Source organism: Folsomia candida, unplaced genomic scaffold (assembly GCF_002217175.1).
Source record: "Folsomia candida strain VU population unplaced genomic scaffold, ASM221717v1 Fcan01_Sc054, whole genome shotgun sequence".
NCBI lineage: Eukaryota > Metazoa > Arthropoda > Collembola > Entomobryomorpha > Isotomidae > Folsomia > Folsomia candida.
The window spans coordinates 185,281-207,523 of NW_019091246.1; the positions used below are offsets into that span (position 1 = coordinate 185,281).

Here is a 22,243-nt window from a genome sequence, read left to right on the forward strand (position 1 = left end):
CTCTCTCTCTTCTGTTCCTCTGGTAGAGTTTCTCTCTCTCTCTCTCTCTTTCTCTCTCTCGTATCATACTTCCGTCGGGGACCCGGGTGTTGGTTAGTTCGGGTGAGCCGAGAGCGCAGGGCTGCACCCCGACAGTCAAAAATGGATTCCGGACTGAAATTGGGGCACAAACCATTCCCCTCTTAAAAACTTGCAGGTTTATAACTCTTTGCCTCCAAGTATTTTTTCTTTCGTTACTCCAATCACCAAACCAAACCAGACCACCGAACCACACCCCCTCGTCCACACCTCCACCACCACCAACCACGCCACGCACTCAGTCGTCTGTCTCTCCCTCTTGCCCCCATCCATATTCAAGTACCCTGTCTCTCTCTCTGCAAAAAAATAATCTCCATCTCTCCCCCGGAATAAGAGACCGTGTGTGTAGAAATAATATTAAAAATAATTAAGTCGAGTAATTTCCAGGTGAATTAAGCACCGCTCGCGGCTCACTTTCATTTCCGGGAGAGGAGAGAAAGAAGTCGTATTTTTGGGAAAATTTCAGTTCCTGAAAGTGAAAGCAATTTTCATTTTCTTTTTATTCTTCTTCTTCTTCCTTCTACCTTCCTGTCTAACCGTTGTGCACGTAAATTTAGTCCATATTTTCCTAATCATTGGTCCACTCTACCTTCCTGTTAATTTGTCTCCGAGAAGAAATATTTCATTCGTCTGGAAGAAGGCCAAGGAAAAGGGGAGAGAGAAAGCGGAATAATGTGATTCGTTTATTGATTATTTTCCTTATCCAAACAAGAAGTGATCATTGTGTTCGTCCATCCATTATCGAAAAGAAAAAAAAATTAGTTGCAAGTTCCCATCAGGAAGGAGACAAAGTTCAAAAAGGTGTGTGTCTTCTCTTCTTCTTCTTCATCTCGTCTACTATCCTGTGTCGTGTTTGTATCTTTGTGTGGGAGGAAGACGAAGCTCGTTAACATAATAAAAATCAAGAATAATAATTCATTAATCGAAAATTATTAAAATCATCCCGTGAAAGCTAGAAACTTTTATTTTTAAGCAGAGTCAAAATAATGAGTTGATTCAACCCCAACTTAAATTTAAATAATAAATCACGAAAAAATAAATTGCTTCATTATAAATTTTATTATACAGTCAGTAATAATAAACAGCAACGACACATCGAATTTGGAAATACGACGGATAATTAATTTAATTAATTGATATATAGAAATTTTAAAAATTATATACTTAATTAGAGTGAAAGCGATCCATCCATCCAGTTAAAAATAGTACGAAATTTTAAAAATATTTAACAAATTAAAGCTTGCAAATCACCCAGAGAAAGTAAAAAATAAAGTAAGTAATTTGATTTTTTTAGCGGTGAAAGTGGGCAAAATTTTAAGCAAAATTTTATAATTAATTCCAGATTCATCATCAAATTCATCAAATCAAAGCAGCAGCAGCAAAAAGTCAATCAGAAAACTAGATTTTTCCTTCCAGCGCAAATCAATCCTTTCCGGAGAGAAAGTACAGTTGTAAAAAAAATTACAAAAAAGAAAGAGAAAACTAACTCATCGTTCTGATCATGAACTTGAAATCATGCAGGCACCACGTCCAATAAGGAATTACTTCGAGAGGCTCTGCCAATTTGAAGTGGTAAGAGAAGTGGAATATACGTTGTCTGGATTCGATTCGATTTTTTTTTCTCTAGATTTTTTTGTCATTTCATTCCCGAAATTAAATTTGAGTCATGGATTGGCATACTTTCTCCGCTTTCTCCCCTTGTCAAATCTACCTCTCTGTTTGCGTAGTGATGGTCGGTCGTGATTTTCGGTGAAAGTAAATCCCACTTGGGAAATAAGTAGGTGAGGAGGAGGAATAAGCCGGAATATTGACGATTTTTGTTTCCAGACCTTTCCTTTCTCTCAAATAATAATTTATTTTCGTGGTTTCTTCAAATGCAGAATAATTTCGCGAATAAAATTGCAAAATTTGGCAGACAAAGGGGAATGAATTGGGCTTTCTCTCTCGAATAAAAATGGAATCATGATGGAGGCAGGAATCATTATTTTATTTATTTATTGCTATACGTGTATAATTACGGGGGGAGAAAATGGCCATGATTTTTTTTATGAGGAAACTTTATCCCTCTAATCGGGAATGGGGAAATGTAAATATTCTGAAAGCAGACATGGCATGGCGTAAACAAAGTGTGAGATGAGCCGTTAAATAAAAACCGGGCAGCACAAGTACAAGATAAGTATCTTGTAGACGGAGACACGGAATTTGATCTCTTTCTCTCCGTCGCCATGTGTTTCCTGCCAGTGTCTCCTTTCACGGCTTGCCTGCCTCCTTTCACCGTAAGGATTCTTTCCGTCGTGGTGGTGGTGAGGATGGTGAAAAGTAAAGTAAAGTAAAGTAAAATAAGCAAAAGAAAGTAGGGAGAAAGTGAGTAGGGTTTCGCTACTCGGGCAAAAGCATGATTTTGTGAAGAGAGGTGGGAGAAAGGGGTTTTGAGGGTGGGGAAAATGGGAAAGGTGGTTTTACCATGGGAAAAAGGGGTTTTACAGTTGATAAAATGTAAAAAAAGTAGATTGATTATTGCGGCTCATTTAAAATGTCGCAGAAGAATATGGCAAAATAACGCTTTCTCCTATTTATCCCATTTCCCACCTATTTGAAACCTAGTAGAAGTTGGGAAAATGCACTTTTTCAGATTTCTCCAAGTTTCCATACATTTGAATGGGTGTAAAAATAGAGAACATTCATTTTTCTTCATTTTCTACTTACTCTGAGGAGTGGTAAAAAACTCGGTAAAAATTCGGGAGAATTGTACTTTCTCCCATTGACTTGGTAAAATTGGATTTTTACGCATCCGAACCCTGACAGGGACAATGAGGAGGGACGAAATTTGACGCCAATGCCAAGTGGTTTGGTTTTAGGTTTATTTTTTCCTTGGTCTCCTGCTTGGTCAGAGATGATACTGTGGCTGAGGAGAAATGAATCAGTGGTGCTGGGGAGGGAATTTGTATGGGAGGGCCGATCTGGTGAGTGAAAGCAGGTAGTTGAGTGAGTAACTAACTCGGAATAGATACGGACAAGTGGGTTTAAAGAGGGAGAGCCAAGTAGGAATATGAGCTACTTGTCGAGTAGCAGTTTCCAGTGAAAGTAGTGCAGCACAGGGAAGAGAGAAAGGCTCCAAAGTAAGCGAATGGAACGGATTTACGTTACACTAAACTAACTTTCACCAGCCCACGTACTTTATAGTAAGGCGTCTTTATAGGCACCTTGCACCCTAGTTAAACTACTATAACTAGGGTGCAAGTTAGTGAAGTAGATATATTGGCAGATTCAGATGAGTCATATATTCTATTCTTTGCAGTAGATAAGTAAATGGCGTAGATTTACACACACACCTTTCAAGAGAAAGTTATCCTATTATTTTTACTTGGTTCGTTATTCGTAGCTTGCGCCATAGTTGAATTATAACATTGGCGCAAATTAGGAAAGTACCAGATTTTTAAAATATTCTTCATTTTCACCAATTTTATATGATTTACACGTATTTATCAGATTAATTAATTGATTTCTGCACTCTATATTTCCCTTCGTACTCGTAATTTGTGCCAATCTACATATAACTAAGGCTCAAATTGGTAAATGAGTAGTAAACTGTCTAAAAAGTCAGCCTCCAAAACCATAAAACGTTTTTTAGGAAATTTTCTCTTCGATTGAAAGCCTCAGCATTTGATTGACTCTGTGATTTGATATTTTATTTCAGGATTGGTGTTGAGTGTGCGATGCTTTGGGTGTTGGAACAGGTGGCGGCATGCCTCCGCCGCAGCGTTTGCTTTCACCCAATACGGAGAGGGTGTCTCGTCGCTGTGCTGAACGTCCATGGGGGCTCCGTTTCTCCGGCACCCTCTTCCTCCACGTGGTCATCCTCGCTCTCCTCCTCCTGCCTCTGAGTGCCCCCTCGAAAACTGCCGCCGCGCCGGGGGAGTCGTCCCCACCATGGGCGAACTCGTCGTCATGGTCCCACTGGGCAATCCCAGACGACGAGGTGTGTCCGTCCGCGCGGGCCTGGGTCACGAGGCCGGGCTCCTTCTGCACCACGCTGTGGACGTCCCCCTACCTCTCCAACAGGACAGAGCTCGAGTCGCGCGAGCGGAGAGCCGTGCAAATATACTGCGAATTAGACGTCATCCTAGAAAGGTTCGATTGTGGGCAGGAGTACTCGGTCAATGTCAAGAGGGGACAGTGCCAGTTGTGTCGGGTGAGTCCCATCTCTCTGTTTGCTGAAATACTTCAAAAATCCTTTTACTTTTTACTTTCCTTTGTTTGTTGGAAGTTGACACAAAGTTGACACAATTTGTGATCCACTTTGTTCATAAGGACAGAGTTTTTGTAGCAGAGACTAATTTGGGGCAAAATCGAGATTAATGGATTTTAAACCCTTTTTGTTAAATATCTTTCTCCTAAAAACTGACTCGATTTTGAGTTTCTCTTCATTTTTGCAAAGTGTGTCACAGGTTTTTGCAGACTGACGCTAAAATTCTATTTTTTACTAGATTACTAGGGTACTAGATTTCGATTCAATTTTCACATTTTTTGATAAAACTTGGATTCTTTTTGTACACTTCAAGCCGACTAATTTTTGCCCGATTTTTAACAACTTTCTCCCAACAACTAGATCAATTTTGCCGTTTTTTACTCCCTCGGAATTTTATAAACCCTACGAGACCGTATGACTAATTTTTTTGCATGCAGTCCATAATTGTTTCCAATTTTTTATCGAAATTTCCCCAAAAAACTAATTTTCTCTCGTTTCTTCTCTCCCCTTGTGCAGCAAGCCTATCGGGAATGGGTGTGCGCCGTGGTGGCCGACACGACGGCGGACGGTTCTCTGGACTGCGCCACAAAGTTGATGCCGTGCCCTAGCTGTGCCTCAATTTGTCACCAAGTGATGCGACTCTGCCCTTACTTGTCCCCCGACCGGATCCAGTTCGACCTGCTGGGCCAACCCTCACCACAAGTGAGTCAATACGGCGGCCACCCCGCGTTCTACTGCCCCCTCGAGAATGACGACCCTTCCGACCCCGCCTACACCACGTCCCTCTGCCTCGCCCCCCAGGAAGACGATGACCCCGACCACGTCCACAACATCTGCACTAATCCCCCCCTCGGACTCAGTCTGGGCGGGAGGATCCACACCCACCAATTCCACCACCTCCATCACCACCACCACCACCGACGGACGAGACGTGACCAAACCTACGACGACGACACAGACTACACGACCCCCCGACCGAACCATCACCCGCCCCCCTACGACTATGGCGGCGGAGGAGGCGGCGGCTATGACTCCTACGACGACGACACGGCCACCTCCTCCTCCCCCATCCCCATGCACTACACTACCTGTTGCTGGACGTATGCGTCCTCCCTTGTGATTTTCGATGCTACAAAAGATTACCCAAATTACGGATCGGATGCCTTTTTCAGCACGACGTTGACCATTTTCGACAACGCGACGACAAGAAATTCTTCCAATTTGTCAAGCACTACGACGACAACGACGACTCCTTCTTCGCCCCTTTTTCCCACCAAGAAGACTGCCACGACGAGTAGGAGACCTACCACGGGTCCTCCTCCCACGACGACATCACTGCCCACCACCAAGTATGCAAATTCGTCTTCCGCCGAGGGGGCCGACGACCCCACGGAAAACCGGGTCATCCTGAACTGTTGTAATTCTCACGGGGAGTGCAGCGCGGTGGACGGAGATGAGGAGGAAGAAGACGGCGGTGGAGAGGACCTCTCTTCCTCGTCGCCTCCTTCTCCTCCCGATGACGACGTCTTCCCTCCGCGGCCGCCCATCCAAGAAATCAAGTCTGATCCGCAACTTGTCAAGTTTTCTGTGAAAAATAGGAAACGAAGTTCAGAACGGCGTGAAATCAGTGAGAATGACAATCAAGAAGACGTCGGGTCTGGTCTCCTGCTGGAGGGGGATTTGTCGCCGTCGTCGTCATCTTCGTCGTCGTCGTCATCCCCGCCCGCCTCGTCCTCCGTGTTGTCGCTGCCTCCCCTCTTTTTTAAGACAATCGACCTGCCGCCAAACCCAACGCACATTTCCCAAGTAGAAGAAGACGTAGAGTATGACGAGCATTACATGGACACGGAGCCAGACCAGCAGCAAGGGGAGGGCTCCACCAGCACGGAACGTCTCCTCGAACACGTCGTGCTGGACGACGAGCTCGAAGAAGACGACGATTTGGAGGAGGACATTGACGACGAGGAGGAGGTCAGCGAAGTGGAGGATTTGTTGCGGCAGGTCAAAAAGAAGGTGGTCATCAAGGCTACGACGGGCAGGCCGGGGATTCTTTTGGGGGGTAATAAAAAAGTGATAAAAAATCGTGCAAGTGTTCAGCTATTCCCAAGTAGCAAGAAGGACGCATTCATGTCCATCGTGATTGGTCATCGTGGCGGTGGTGGTGGTGATGAGCACGTGCTGGACCGTGCTGACCATCACCCCCAAACCGCTGCGGCTCTCCTCCTGAAAAAGCGGATTATCCCGACGCGACACTTCTTACATGGGGAAATTCCTCTGAAAACGCGTCACAACGACGACGAATCCTTCACCTTTGCCGATAACACGATATCATCATCCCGGCAGCAAGATAACCATGTCGCGGAGAGAGTCACCCGTCAAGAAAGATCTTCTTCTTCCCCCCCGGCGAAAAGACCCCCCACTCTGCTCGAACTCTTCACTTATTTCACCTTCCTCTCCTCCTCCAGCCTAGTAACTCCGATAAGTTTATTAATATTTGTATTCACCGTGGCCACCAGTGTCGTAGCCGTGGCGCACGTGACCCTCATGCTCGCCAACCTCGTGGCGGCCACCTCGCCCTGCTCCACCACTACCAGCCTGTGTTGGGGCACTAGTTTCCTCGTCCTGCTGATTTCCGCCGTGGTGCTCTGGATTTCCACGAGGTTTCATTTCCTGTCCGACTGGTGGGGAGGATCAACTCTAAGTTGGTGGTGGAGTGGTGGTGGTGTTAAATTAAAAAAATATTGTGTTCATCGATTGTTGTTCTACGGGGAGGGTGGCGGCGGTGGCGGCTGCTGGATTCCTGAAAAAGTCGCGTCTTTTCTCCTACTCTTATTTTTCTCGGGCAGAAATCAGAAACTTTCTCCTCCCACGACGAAGACGAGACTTGACTCCTCTGCGGATATTGCTAAAAAGCTAGGAAATAATTACGACTCCAATTCTGCTTCCGTACAATCATCACTACAACTTTCTTCTTCTTCTCGTAGGAGGGACTACTACTGTTTACTCTTTACCAATAGGCAGGATAAGGACACTAATCGTGACGTAAAAAAGTATTGTACAAGTAAAAAAATTAGTAGGTTAGCCATGGAAAAGTATCAGTGCTGCTACTACTGCCACCACCGCCACGAGTGGGGGTGTGATCCTGTGGGGGACGGGCGGCGGCGGGGGAAGGAGAACGATGATAATAATTGTACCAGTAGAAAAAAGAGGAGGAGAAAGCAGCTACCGAGAATTTTTAGGGAGAAAATCTTTACAATTTTTGTAATAGATTGTTGTCGTTGCCATCAGAAGAATTTTATGCATCGTACTTGCGTACTTTCTCGTAGTAGTGAAGGTTTTCCCTTGTTTGGGGGAGGGTTCAATTTGAAATTTCTTAAATTAAGAAACCGGGGTACGGCGAAAAAATTTGAATTAAATTTAAAATTGCTACTACTGTTACTACTTCTAATCCAGGCCAGGTTGTTGATAGTGTTTAAATTTATAAGGGTGGTGGTGGTGATGGGCACCTTATCTTATCGTAGCGAGGGTGGAGAGAAAGTTGGTAGGATTTTCACCCCCGCCACCACGTGTTCACCCGGCACGTGGCAGGAGGCGTGGGTCAAACTCAGAAGAATTACTAGTCGACCGTGTAGCATTATTATTCTCATTGTTCTTAAAAAAATTCACGGACAAAGTATGGACACGAGGAGGAGGAAAAGAACAAGAACAACATCCAACTTACAATTATTACTACTCATGAAAAAGAACACGTGGACACGTGACACGTGGCCGAGTATAACAATAACTACAACATTAAGTGATTCTAGGATTACTACTATAGTTAATTATTTACTAAATATACCAAGTAAAAAATCTAGGGACAAATTTCTCGTACAATTTCAAAAACAACAAGAACAACTCGTAGAAAGATTTATTATGCTAAGATTCGTCGTCGTGTTATTAACTGTTAAAAAAAGAAGGGAGAAGAAGGAATGCTGCCAAAAACTTATTGCTGCATTATCATCATCATTTCAAAAAAATTTCCAGAAATTATTACTATTATTATTAACGTGCTACTACTACTACTATTACACTTATCGTCCAAAGGGGTTGACTAGTTTTAGTAAGAAACGTAAAAAAATGATGCTGAGTTCCGGTTCACTTTCACGCTCGGACAAAAAACGGTTGCTAAAATTTCACTTTTCATTTTTTTTCCAAGTACGAGGACAATCTGATACGCTAGTAGAATTAGGGGATACAAGAAAACGGACAAAAGATGGACACAAATTTTTTAAAGTTGGTCAATTTGCAAGGGCTCCTTTAAAACTTTTGTGGGCGGAGGAAATCATCATCAAGGGAGAAAGTGAAAGTAAACCGATTTTTGAGTTACCTTGTCCTTCTTCGTGTTCTAAGAGAACAAGGAGGACATCATCAATGAGGACAAAATCAGAAATTTCCAATGTTCTCCTTGTTCTTAAAAAATGGTGCTCTCGTTCTCATACTTGTAACCCAAACTACTTGACGAGAAAAGCCGCAGCAGGGTTTGAGATTCATCCGCTTATTAAGTTATAGCTGTCGTCGAAGAAGAAGAAGAAGAAAATTTCAGACTGCTGGAGATTTAAATACACACACAACACAGAAAAATATGTATGTATTAAATTTAGTGAAATAGAAATGATGAAAAACGAAGGAGCTGACTAATTAACTTTAATTGATAAGCTACATAGTTAAGATAAGTAAGATATTTAAGTACCTAGTTATCGATAACTAAGTAAGTAAATAAGTTACGTAAAAATTGCTATTATTGTTAAAAACCAGAGAGAAAAGAAGAACATGGAAAAATGGACAAATCAATTCTCATCAAAGTGTATTTATCAATTCTCTTTGTCATTCCCAACTTTTTTTTGTTGAGATCAAAGTTTCTGAGACTCATTATTTTATTTCCAGTATTTTGATTTTTTGTAAATATCTTTTTCATCTTTGTTTTCTCGCAATTAGATAAATTTGAATCAAAGCGATCCTGTTAAGTTTGGTATCTGTTTAAAAAGGGTAATATTTTTCCAGGAAATTGGTTAACTTTTAAATTTTTTTTATGTCTGTACGACCTACGCAGTTTAGTTTAAATGTCATTTATTATCATCTTTTTTTGGGTTTTCCGAGGGCAGATTTTTTCTACTGAAGGAGAGGAAACTACAAAATTATTGCAAATCTGTCCATATTTTTTAAAAGGAAGAAACAAAATAAAAAATCGGCCCTCAAAGTTGCAAAAATTATTATTTTTTCTCAATTTTATTTTATGAATCTCAACCACGTTTTTTTATTCCGATCCCAACAAAATTTTACAAATTCATCTTTTAACAAATTTTTAAATCTATAAGATCAAGTTTTTTTGCTACGTCGTCCAACTTTACCAAATTGTAATAAAACTCAGTTTCAAAATGTATGCCCCTTAATTTTTCATACTTTACTAAATAATTGTTGAATTGTGATTATAATTAAGTTTTTTAGTTGACGAAGAGAATGAAATAAACAAAAAGAAAAAATGAATTGATACGTATGTACCTACTGCGCTAAAATTTTAAGTAAAATGAATAAAATAAAGATTAATACTGTGAAAAAACTGAAAAAAATCTAGCGTCTTCAGAAATTAATCGAAACAATTTTTGCATTTTCGTAACACATCCCTTTTCATTATTATTATGTACTGTGAGAAAACTGAAAAACATCTAATGTCGTCCTCCTTGTTAATAATTCGCATTTTTTTCCATTTTTCGTAATACATACTTTTTCATGATTAAACAAATTGTATCGTCCACCACATTCATCACATTATTTATCATCATTAGCTGCATAAATATGTTTGGTTAAAAATAAATCTCATAAATAATTCGCAACAATTTATGCACCATTTTTTGCGAAACGTTTGCATTACATAGGTGCTCATCAATTTTAAAATCGGCTTCATCCTCACCATCCTATTGTTAATTTCGCAACATGTTTGCATAATTTTGCATATCATGATTACTTTCTCATCAATAATTTGCACACTTTTTTGCAACACATCCATCCTTTTTTCATTAGGTACATAAATATGATTTATTACATCTTCATCTTCATGATCAGAACATCAGATAATCGTTTTTTATATATCATTATCATCATCATTCTCCCACCTCCGTCCGAGATTATTTAGTAACAAGTATAATATAATATAACGTCTCTCATATCAAAAAAACACGAAAACACTAACTAAACTAAATCCGTAACTAATTATACATAAGTCTTAATATTAAATAATTAACTAAAAAAATCTGCTTAATCTTAGTTTATACTTCACATTTATTGCTACCGTTTCTTCTTTCAGTGCTGACAACACTGCGGCTGCTGCAGAGGAGAATAATAATCTTCCGCAAAATTCTTATCATGATAAATATGTAAATTCGCTACATAAAGAAGATCATAATATAATTAAATTTTGCCCTAAACTGAAATTGAGATAGGAAAACAAAGTAGTATTTCAAAAGATTTTTTATAAATTTGAAATTCTAGGCTTCTTTTTTATAAATTTGAAAATCTAGCGTTCTTTTTTTCTATAAAGTTTTAGGCACCAAATATACACTGACTTTTATTTCATTATCTTCTTAACCAGCTCACTTAAATATTTATTTATTTTTGTAAATATAAAAGGTTTTGTGATAAGACACTGAGTTCCATATAATATTTCTTACGTTAATTAACTAATTTTTAATTAATTATTATAATATTGTACATTCATGTTACCCTTTCCTGCCCGGAACTCTTTTCCAATATTCTATGTCGTGTAAATAACTAGCAAAAAAGCAGAGTTTTTACACACTTACTTAATTAATAATCTATTTAGTTAGTTAGTTAGCTGTCAATTAATGGTAATAAAGAAACAACGGCGACAACAACAGTAATGAAAAACTAGTATAAATATGTAATCTCTGTCTTTTTCCTTATCCTATAAAATTCTAGGCTTAATTTTATTCTCTGTGTAGGCAAAAGTTTGATTTTTAGTCTTTGATTTGTAATCATTATTTGTACCAATTTTTTCTTCTTCTTTTATCCGCGTGGTCACAAAATGTAAGGAATTCTTTTATGTTTCGATTTGATTGATTGTTTAGTTCTTTTGGAAGCATGGTATTTTCGGATTTTTCAGGGAAATATAAAAAGTTTCGGGAAAGAATTATTGCTGTTTCGCGTATTTTCTCAATTCGTAAAAAAAGCAGAGATAAAAAGAAGGACTTAAATCTACAGACAAAAACTAGTCATTAAAAAGACGAGAAAGTTCTCCAACTCAAAAAATGAGGACTAAATTCTAACAAAAAACTAACTTATTACTGTCAATTGACTAATGAACGAACGAAAATTAATTATGAAATGAAAAATACTTTCACTTTTCGATTTCACCCGATAACATTTTTTTCATACACGTGGCCGGGTAAAAGATCGTGACAGAATTGTGAAACATGTTATCGGATTATTTTCAAAAAAAATATTTAGTCATGAAAAAAAAGTCGAGGAAAAAGTTATTGAAAAAACTAACGCCTATGTAAATTCTAACAAAAAAACTATGCAACTTATTGGTCAACTGACTAATGAACGAAATTAATAATAATTATGAAACCAAATGAAAAATACTTTCACTTTCGCCCCGAACTACATTTTTATACACTTTTTTTGTCTATTATTTACTGCGCCCGGGTGAGAAGGTCGCGATGGAATTGTGAAATGTGTCGTCGGATTGCGTCCTTATTTTCGAACGGTTCACCACAGAAGCAGCACGAGAAATCTTCTTTGCCTCCGGGAAGTGGGGAATCGGCAGAGTCGGAGAGTTCGCCAGAACCCACGCCACCGGACGAACCACCACCACCACTCCCGACGGGCTTTTCACGCTTGATTTTTGGCGAATCTTTATCCCCCTCATAGCGATGGACGGAGGAAATGTGTTTGATCAAGTGAGCCTATAAAAAGTGGGGGTGGAAAAACGATTAGATTTAAAAACAGAAGTGTATGCTGCTAGATATGTGTTTCCAGTTTGGAAAATACGTCCCCTGAGATTTTTTGTTAAAACTTAACTCGAAAATTGGATTATTTCAAAAATAAAGTTAACTCGGTAGCTCTGCCCGTTCAAAAGTTATTGAAGGTCAAAGTTTGATTGAGATGGTATAGAAATCGGGATTTGGGAGACTTTGACATTCAATAACTTTTGAGTTTATTTTTGAAGTAATCCTAACTTTTGGGTTGACTTTTACGACCCTCGAGCCTCGAGGGTCATATTTTGCACACTGGAAACACCGACCAACGCCAAAGCACGGCAATTGAGCCACTTTACGTACCTTTTGACGGAAGGAGCCCTTGCAGAAGAAGCAGGTGAAAGGCTTCTCGCCAGTGTGGGTTCGAAGATGAGCAATTAAATTCCACTTGATGAAGAATCCTAAAGAATTAAACACGATATTTTACTCCTATTCCATCAAATAAGACATCAAATTCCCCTTAAATTTTAGCTCACCCTTTCCACAATACTGACACGAAAAGTTGGGTTGGTGCACTTTCTCGTGCTTCTTGTAATCATCGTACGACGCGCATTCATAGTGACACATGGAACAACGGAGCACACCAGATTCCGGGATGATTTGCAGGTGTGGCGTCTTCGTGCGAGTGTTTGTGATTTTAGTGCCAACTTTCGCCAAGATGGAGACCTAAAAAAAGGTAAAAAAATTATAATCCCAATCAAATTTTGATCTTCAGAACGCGTAGAGCTACAGAAATAATTCTATTTTTGAAAGAATTCTAATTTTCGAGTTGATTTTTCCCACGAAAAATCTCAGTCTCACAAAATATTTCGCAAACAGATGACCCGCTTGTCAACTATTCCAATTCCACCACTCACCGAACTGTTTGGAGACCCTGCACCACTCTTATCCTTGGAATCCACACTGCCTGGTGACGAGCTATTGCTGTGAGATTGTACTGCCATCGCGTTTGTGACGGAACGAGTCCTCTTCGGCGGAAGAGGGGGCGATTTCTCGTGATTATTGTTATTATTATTGGCCACATTGTTATTATTAAGGGTAGCAGAGGCACCCCCGGCAAGGTTGAAGGGTCGCTTTCGTCCACCACCGCCACCTTCACTGCGGGCAAGACGACCTCCATTTCCACTGGAAGATACGTTCCCATTCTTATCGCGCCGTCCGACGATGTGCGTTCCGGTATAGTTCTGTGGGGTTGCGGCTAAATGGGCGGACCGGAAGAGACGGCGACGATGCTCTTCACCACCGTGACGACGACTGCCTCCAATGCTCACTTCTGAATCGGACTCCATCCCAGAGACGTGGTGTTTCATGTCGGATTCTCCATCTGGGACAGAAAAATACAATAAATAAGTTTCCTATATAAAGTTCCCAAACAAATCTCACTACAGATTTCCTAAATCGAGTCAATCATAAGTTTCCTTATGATGCAAGTCATGCATTTCCTATCTAAAATTCCCCCCAAAATCTGCTTACCATCTCCCATCCCACCATCCACGTCAACCTCCTGATCCTCTCCGACCACATCGACGTCAACGTCTTGATCCTGATGACCGTGATGACCCAAATGTTGCTGTTGTTGTTGATGGTCCGCCGCTGCGGCATTAAGCCGCGCCAACATGGCCGAAGACGACGCGGATCCAGGGTCCTCGATCCCTTCGTCGTGCACAATAGCCAAGCAGGAGAGTGGATTGTCACCGTTCGCCGTTTCCATATCGCCATCCATCCCACCCGAGGTGAAATCGAGTTCGGACTTGACACGAATCTCGCCACTCCCACTCAGCGAGAGATCTTCCGGTTTGGGAGAACCGGCCGCAATGTTCTGTGGGTCATCGTCGTCCTCGTCGAGCTGAGCTGTGGCCAAACCCTGGAAAACGAGGATAAAATTGTCATGAAATTTCAGTTTTCATACGATAATTCTCATAAACATTTTGCCAAAAATCTCCACGATTTTCACAAATATCGAGCTACGCAGTCGCCAAACCATGAGGAAAGAATGCAAGAAAATTTCCATGAAATTTTTCATATCACAGTTATGTATTTTCCTAAATATCGAACCGATCTCAAGAGAATTTCCATCCAATTTTTCATACCACAGTTAAACCCAAATTTTCATAAATATTCATTTCTCCGTCCTCATCACTCATTTCATTTCATCATAATTTCCAGCATCCTTTCTTTGTTTTCCTTTCTCGCCGTGGGAAAGGTGGCAAGCAGGCAGGCAGGCGGATATTTTTTCCCCTTCACTCTGACAATGAGTGAATGTCTGCGTGCGTGGGGTGGGGTCGAGAATTTACTTTACTACAAACTCCCCTCTCCTCTCTGCCTCTCTCCAAAGGAAAGGAAACCTTGAAACCATCCACGGCACCACCACCACCACTGAGTGAATAAGGGATACCGAATAAAGGGTCCATTTTCCTACGAGTGGAGTGATCCTTCTTCTCTCCACCACCACCAGCAGGCCAGCTTTCTACCGTTTCCATGCTCCACTTTACTGCTAAACTTTCATCATGACCCGACCATTCCCGACGCCACGTCCACGTCCACATCCACGTAGCAAGGAAGTACGGTAAAGTGGACTTAAATCCTTCAGCAGAAAGTCTATCCATCCATCCATCCATCCGCCCGCCTAGTGAACCGAACCTTCAACTTCATTTCATCTCATCAACCCAAAACGCGGTACATTTTTCTCCCAACTTTTTACTCCTTCCTTCCCCAGACCAGACATACAACCGAACGTGTTATCGACATGTGGAAAATGGAAACGTCTCCACATCCAATCCACACATGCAAAGGTTTCGCTTACACCAGAAGAACCCTTCTCCATTTCCATTTTCCATGTCCTCCTTTCTTCCATTTTTTTCCTAGTCATCTGCTTACTTAACTTATGGGAGAAAAAAAAAATCATTAAAATCTTATCTCCTAGTCAGTAGTCTTCTCCTCCACCAACTTGACACCCACCAGCTCATGTGCATACGAAACGAACTAATAAGGAAAAAGATGGCCTGGCCGACCGACCTGCATCTAAATCCGCACCATTTTAATCCCTTTCTTTAAGAGAGGTTGACTTAGCCTAGGAACGAACGCGATACCATCCTGATCGTCGCTCTTTATTATCCTTGACGCCCAAGAAGACGGATTCATGAAAGAAATCTGAAATGCTTCTCCGCTACGTCGTGCCCTCTACTTTTCTGATAAGAAAGTCAAACCTCAACCCCCTCACTCACTCACGTACATTTACAATTATCGTCGTTTTCTTTAAGAAGAATATTCTTCCACCATGCTAAATATTTTCTTTGCTATCTCTCACATGCTTTCTTAACAACAACTTGCTTAAAGAAAAACTAACGAACCACGTCACCAAGCATCATCATCGCCGTGGTCTCATCCTGTGCCATGAAGACTCTCCCCTCGGAAGTCTTCTTACTTAACGTGCCACCTTTTACTTGGAAAGACGCCCATCCTGGGGATTTTTCCCTCTTCTTCTATTCAGCCTTTCTTAAACAGAAAGTAGTCAACTCGAGATATGTACGACTAAATAACTGCTCAAGTACAGAAAGTAGTCGACATACGATGACGACTTTTGTCCTCACAAAAAGCTCTGTAAGAGGAAAAGAGAGAAGAAAACAACAAGTATGTGCTCCCTACCACGACCAGCCAAATATCACCCCCACCACATTATAACTTTACTAGTAGCAATAATACATACGTATACACATACATAACACAACCACTTCTCACAGTTAGCAGAGCACGAAGCAACAAGTTGACGAGAAGAGAGAAACATTCAATTCAATGCAAATCCTATAAGCTCGACTTCTTAAAGGAAAGAAGGCCACTAAAAAACATGCCATTTTACACACATGAAAATCCAGTACACACATTTCTCGAGCAAATTTAATCATAAATAAGTACATATACACACATATTTCTAACCGTAATAAAATTGGAACTGCAATATGAATCCTTTGAATAAAAATACGGCTCAAATCTCATCTCCCGAAGCTAACTAACTATGCAATGCAACCCACACGGGGCAATTTTTCTCTCTCCTTAAATAAAATCGTCCCGTTTCTTTTGTTATGCTGGTGCATTTTATTTTATTTTATTTTCCACCACTCTATACATACGCCAAGTAAGTCGAGTTTCTTCTCAACTTTCGACTCGTTCATTTCCTCGCCTGCGGGTGTAAATGTTCAACCTTCCAAGAAATCAGTTTACCTCGGAGTGCATCACATCGCATCTCGAGTGGAAATTCTTCTTCTCTTTTCAACTCTCACCAACCAACCAAGTAACTAACGAAACTTCTCTTCTTCACGTGCCTCCTGTCCGTATTTTAAAATATACGTAAGTAGGATACGTACATACGTACGCGTATGTAAACCAACGCCACGTAAAAAATTATCTCTCTCTCTCTCTCTCTCTCTCAGAGAGAAAAACGAAAAGGAGGAAGTATCCACTTCCTTCTACTCTACACTTTTATAATTCAACTCGATCACGGCACAGCCACCACCAACCAACCAAATGCATACAATGCCCCAAAATTGACTATAAACTTAATGAAATTCTGCACAAATCCGACCCAACCTTTTACTTTGCATGAATCCATACGCCAGGATTAGACAGAGAAGAATAGAACCAAATATTAATAATATTGCGATACAAAATCCATATATTTGATCCAAAATTGGCTGGATTCTCATTCTCGGAAACAAAGGAAATGGAAATGTATGGAAAATCAGGAACAGAACAATACAATTCTCTACAAGTCAAATTCAATTCACAAATGAATAATAATCTCGACAGGATGGAGAGGATTTCTGATTTGACAAAGATCCAATCCAGGTAAGAATTGCTTCCTGAAGAAAATTGATTGGGACGTGGAGTAATCCTATTTCTTCATAACAAGCCATTCAAATCTCTTCCCCAGCCAAGAAAAGAGGAAGCGACGAAATCAGGGAAAGACATCCTGCTCGGCTGATGAGATGAACTCGAACACACAAAAAACGACAAACTTTAAAGAAGAAGAAAACTAGTAGTGCTACTCGTTAGCTCGGAATTTTCCCCGGGCAAGAAAAATCCTCAGCTTTTTCCGATTTTGGCAGCACAACCCGTATGGAAAAGTGATGACTTTTAGACTTTCTATCTTTAGACAGCATCATCATCCCGTTTCCCACCAGAAACCGAATCACTAACTAACTCAAACCAAACCACCCTAATGCTCCGAAAATAGAAAATTTTTTGAGAAAGCTGTCCCAGAGAAAACATCTCTCGGCGTCTCGCTCTCTCTCTATCTCTCTCTTGCTGCAAAATTTTATATATATTTCTTTCCAGGGGTGGGCAAAATACGGTATTTTGAGTTTCGTTCTTCCAAGGGCTTGAATTTTCAACTCCAGCCACAAAAAGCTAAAAATTTACATGGAGGATACGGAAGCCAACCAAATGAAAATATGCACAGGACTTGTGAAGAAGTTAACTTTTTACCACTTTCGAAATATGTTTTTTAATCGTGAAAACAATGTGTCAAAATTGATGATTTTGTAATGATTTTGACTCAAAATACAGTGTGTAGATTTTCAGGGCTGCACCCAATTACATGGAGTATAAGGTACAGGTCTTGCGAAGAAATTAGTATTTTTACCACTTTCAAAATTTTGAAAGTGGTAAAAAGAAAGTATTTATACTTTCTTTTAAAAAAAATCTTGAAAACAATGTATTTTGACCTGGATAAAGACGTGAATTTCTTTACAAAAGCTGTATTTTTGTATGACTGCTGCAGTTTCTCGTCTCTTTGCGGCTATAAGACCCCCGGAAATGCAATGCCTAGCCTAGAAAGAACGGAGCTCAAAATACCGTGGTATGCATTATGCCAAACTATTTTGCCCATCCCTGAAATTATTTCTCTACGACTTACGTGAAGTCCAATATCGTCCGAGGGTGATTTCGACCCGTGGCGAGACGGAGGTCCGACGACGGTTACTTTCGTCCCTCCAGGAACGGTGATACTCTTATCGTGTATATTTTCAATGAGGAATTTCCCATTTCCGTGGCCAGGTTCGAGCCCCAGAAGTTGGATGAGGTCTTGCAGTGTTCCGAGCTGTTTGAGGGGCACGGTCACCTCTCCTCCGTACATGAATTTGGTCAGGAGAAGCATGTCGGGGTATTTGACGTCAGGCAGGACGATGGTATACACGTCGAGGGGGGTTTCCATCTCGTCAAAGACCTGGGGAGAAAATATGAATGAATAGATTTTTTTAAATAGATGGGAGAAAAAGATGACAACAGCTTTTTATGATGAATGATGGCGATATGCGATGAATAATTAACTAACAGCGAAGTGAAGGCGTATACTCACAGATTTTGACTAAACTACGGTCAATAGATCACAAATTTAAGTAATACAAAATTTGCAAAAGGACACTGCCAATGGTCACGTTTGGCGGAGATATTTGTTTCCGAAGAGGAGAAAGGGCGCAGTAAATTTGGAAAGCGTAAATTTTGCCAACTTTGGGGTGTGTTTTCTCCACTTTTTATGTAAATATCTCTGCCAAACCATATCAATACGAGATTGCATCCTTGGGAAATTTCATATTAATAAAATTTGTGATCGAGATTGACACTAATTTCGTCAAAATCTGAGAGTATACGCTGGCAGACCTCCATTGTAAGATTATCCAACTTTTTCAATTAGTAAAACTATGCACGTAGGTGTTTCCCAAGTCGTAGATCGCACAAATTTCCAAACATTCATACATATTTTTCATACATACAAGTATTTCTTCCCCCTTAATTAATTAAACAAGGCTCACACTTACCGCTTTCAACCACGGACTCGCCGAGGCCAAGATAAGCCTGTGGACACTGATGGATCCCCCGTCACACACGATCTTCGCATCGGAACATGCCTCTTGCTGAAAAGCGTTCCGAATCTCCTCCCCAATCACGTTCAAGTGTTTGTTATACTGCAGGAAAAGCCACGCAGCTCCTCCCCCCGTCGCCATTTTGACTTTCTTTCTAAAAAAACTTATCTACCAAAAATATCCCCTCTCTCTCTACAAGGTCGACCAATAAGGCTCCACTTTTTCCGATAAGGCACTTCTTTTCCTCCAATTCTTTTAATTTAACAACCTGCTGCTGTTCTTAATATGTTCCTTTCCCTCCCTCCCGTTTTTCCAACCTTGTTTATTTCTCTCCCAACAAAAAAACAAAGGAAAAACAGAAGAAAAAAACTTTCCCACTTTCACCTCGTCTAACTCGCTGCTTTCGAAATTACGAAATTTCCAGCCAACCTATTTAACTTGATAAATAAAAATATAGTTATTTTCCGTCACTCAGCACAGCATAGCACTCAGTCACTACGAAATAGGATGGAGGAGAGAGAATAATTGTACAACGTCAGAAGAGAGGGGAGAACTTTCTAATTTCTATTTGCACCAGAGAAGAGCAGAGTTTTTCTCTACCTCGCTCGCTGCTTACTCGCTGGCTCTGCTTGGGCATTGCGGGATAGGCGAGGCTTTAGTGGTGCATGGTGCATGGTGGTGGGATACAGAAGAAAGGATACATACAAGCACTACTAACTATTTATTTCATTTAAGCATTTAAGCATTGAGACACGTAGTTAACTTTTAACTATAGATAGAGAGTTGTATAATAATCAAGTCTACATGCATGCACGGTATGTATTTATGTGTGAAGGCTTTTATTCCATGTAAAAATTTATTTAAGTGCGATAGAATTCGAGGAATTACGAAATTTAGTAAGTTGCTCACATTCTTACAGGCTCACGGTTAGAGTACTTTTTTGACATGAGTTAATAATAAGTCGGTCATTCCACTACTGGACAAGTAAAGTAAGGCATTATGCATAACAGGTCTAAATACTAGTATGAAGCATGCTCTTATCATACCAACTTTACCATGGCGGAAGGGGGGCAAGGGTCAAAATTCTCAAATCTCATCAATTTCTGCCAATTTCAACGCCACCAACTTATCATCCTTCTGCTAAAATAGCCAAAATATGAAGCAAGTTGCTCATTTCGTCTCTCATCAAGTCATATTAATTTCCTATTGACTACAATAGAGTGAAAAGAACACGCAGTTCCCATGATTATCTGTCTATGCACCACAATTTTCCTTCTTTCCTCATCTCTCTCTCTGTCTCCCATAACTTTCATGCATAGCTTTTAATACGTACATATTATTCGCACCAACCACGTAATAAATAATCGCACACATGCAGCCTTCTCTCCCAATAAAAGCCATCACTCCCCCATAATAAATACAGATATTTAACTAGATTTATCCAACATTTAAGTAACAGCCAGTAGTACAATCGTAATGCATATATAATAAATAGTTTGGGGGCTTTTTCCTCTTACTAACTTCACTTAACTGGCTCTGCACTTTACACCCAACCAGCAAACCATATCCTCCTCACAGTGGATGGAAAGTTACATGCACAGATAGCATATTTACATACTCGAGGGGAGGCACGAGTGGGGGGATAAAATAAAAGCTGGCTCTCTCTCTCTCTGACGAAAATCTTCTCTCTCTTTTCCTGTCTCCACCAAGTAAGAGAATTTCCCATCCAGCAATGCATAAAGTGTAAAGCGATCATCATCATAGTTGGTGGAGGAAGGTTTGTTTGTGGTGGTATTCTACATAATATGGTCATGGTTTGGTTCGTGTAAATGATCAAGTTTCCCTTCACTTCTAACTCGAAGCTCTTATATATTTCAGTTTGTTTGTATCCTTTGCTTGGTTTTATTTAGTGGTTTGGTTAGGTTTGGCATGCATAGACCTGGTGCATAATGCGATGCAAAGCTATGCTATGCAATGCAATGCAATGCCTGTTGGAGGACATCTCTCTCTCTCTTTTCTCTCTCTCCCTTTCTAATCTGGCGAGGATGATGATGATGAAGGGTGAATGTAGGTTGCTTTGCTCTGTGTGGAATGGATTGGGCGAAAATGATGCACCTTTCCATTTTATTCTGTCATTTACTGCTCTCCTCGACTAACTTGCTTACTTATCGTATCGTGTGTAGTTGGTTGGTTGGGAAATATAAAATTGGTGAAGAAGGATGTGGTGGTGGTAGCAGAGAGACATAGATGGGCGGCTGTGGAGAGACAAATTCTGTGGTGTCCGGTGTCCAATAAAAATCTTTGGCGTTGGTGTCCTACAATTTTTTTTATGTTGGGTGTTCAGCAAATTTTGTGATGTCCGCTATACGACAATTTTATGGTGTCCTATGTCAACCAAAATCTGTGATGTCCGGTGTCCGAAAAATTTTGTGATATGTGGTGTCCGGGTTTGTTGTTTGGTGTCCCACAAATTATGTGGTGTCCACTGTTCGGTGTCAGGCAAAATTTTTAGCGTCAAGTGTCCGGATAACGCCCATCTATGATCTCGCTATTTCGTGTTATGCGATGCATGTATGTTTTTTACAGTGGATGAAATGAATGTCCTTTCTTTTCCTACACGGAAATTAGACAAGTGTAATACAGAGGACGGCTATATATTGTTTTTATTTTCGAATTTTTTATTTGTTGATAACCGACTATCAAATTTTGTGGGTGTGTTTCCTAACTCGCATAGATCACTAAAATTTCAAAATATTTTTGCATACTGTTACATAAGCATTTCGAGGTTTTCAGACATATAAATACTTCCGCTATTATTTTAAAAATACTTAATACATTGGATATTTCATCAAAAATAAATACATTTTGTAAATAGTTCAACGCCTTTATATGCAATTTTTTGTTACAGGAAGTTTGATCACAAAAGCCTTTAGAGTGTTAAATTCAAGAAAATAATTTTACAAAAATTGTTCTTTCTGTTTTTTCTCTTATATTCAGAAGCCATAAAAATTCCCCACTGACAA

General features: G+C 40.3%; 2 protein-coding genes across 2 annotated transcripts; one reads left to right on the forward strand and one right to left on the reverse strand.

Annotated features, from left to right (window-relative positions):
- Nucleotides 1-71: 71 nt before the first annotated feature.
- Nucleotides 72-11,491, forward strand: LOC118433476. The gene is made up of 5 exons (XM_035845416.1): nt 72-1,350; nt 1,421-1,521; nt 1,600-1,650; nt 3,776-4,270; nt 4,844-11,491. Exons 4-5 carry the CDS (start codon nt 3,824-3,826, stop codon nt 8,876-8,878), a joined length of 4,482 nt encoding a protein of 1,493 aa, XP_035701309.1. The 5' UTR covers nt 72-1,350; nt 1,421-1,521; nt 1,600-1,650; nt 3,776-3,823; the 3' UTR covers nt 8,879-11,491.
- On the reverse strand, nt 10,375-19,794 carry LOC110862328 (transcription factor Ken 2). Its single transcript, XM_022111516.2, has 7 exons — nt 19,176-19,794; nt 18,275-18,583; nt 13,837-14,227; nt 13,221-13,687; nt 12,840-13,029; nt 12,667-12,764; nt 10,375-12,291 (listed from the first exon to the last, which is right to left on the reverse strand). The coding sequence occupies exons 1-7, from the start codon at nt 19,359-19,361 to the stop codon at nt 12,019-12,021; spliced, it is 1,914 nt and encodes a 637-aa protein (XP_021967208.1). The 5' UTR covers nt 19,362-19,794; the 3' UTR covers nt 10,375-12,018.
- Nucleotides 19,795-22,243: the final 2,449 nt, after the last annotated feature.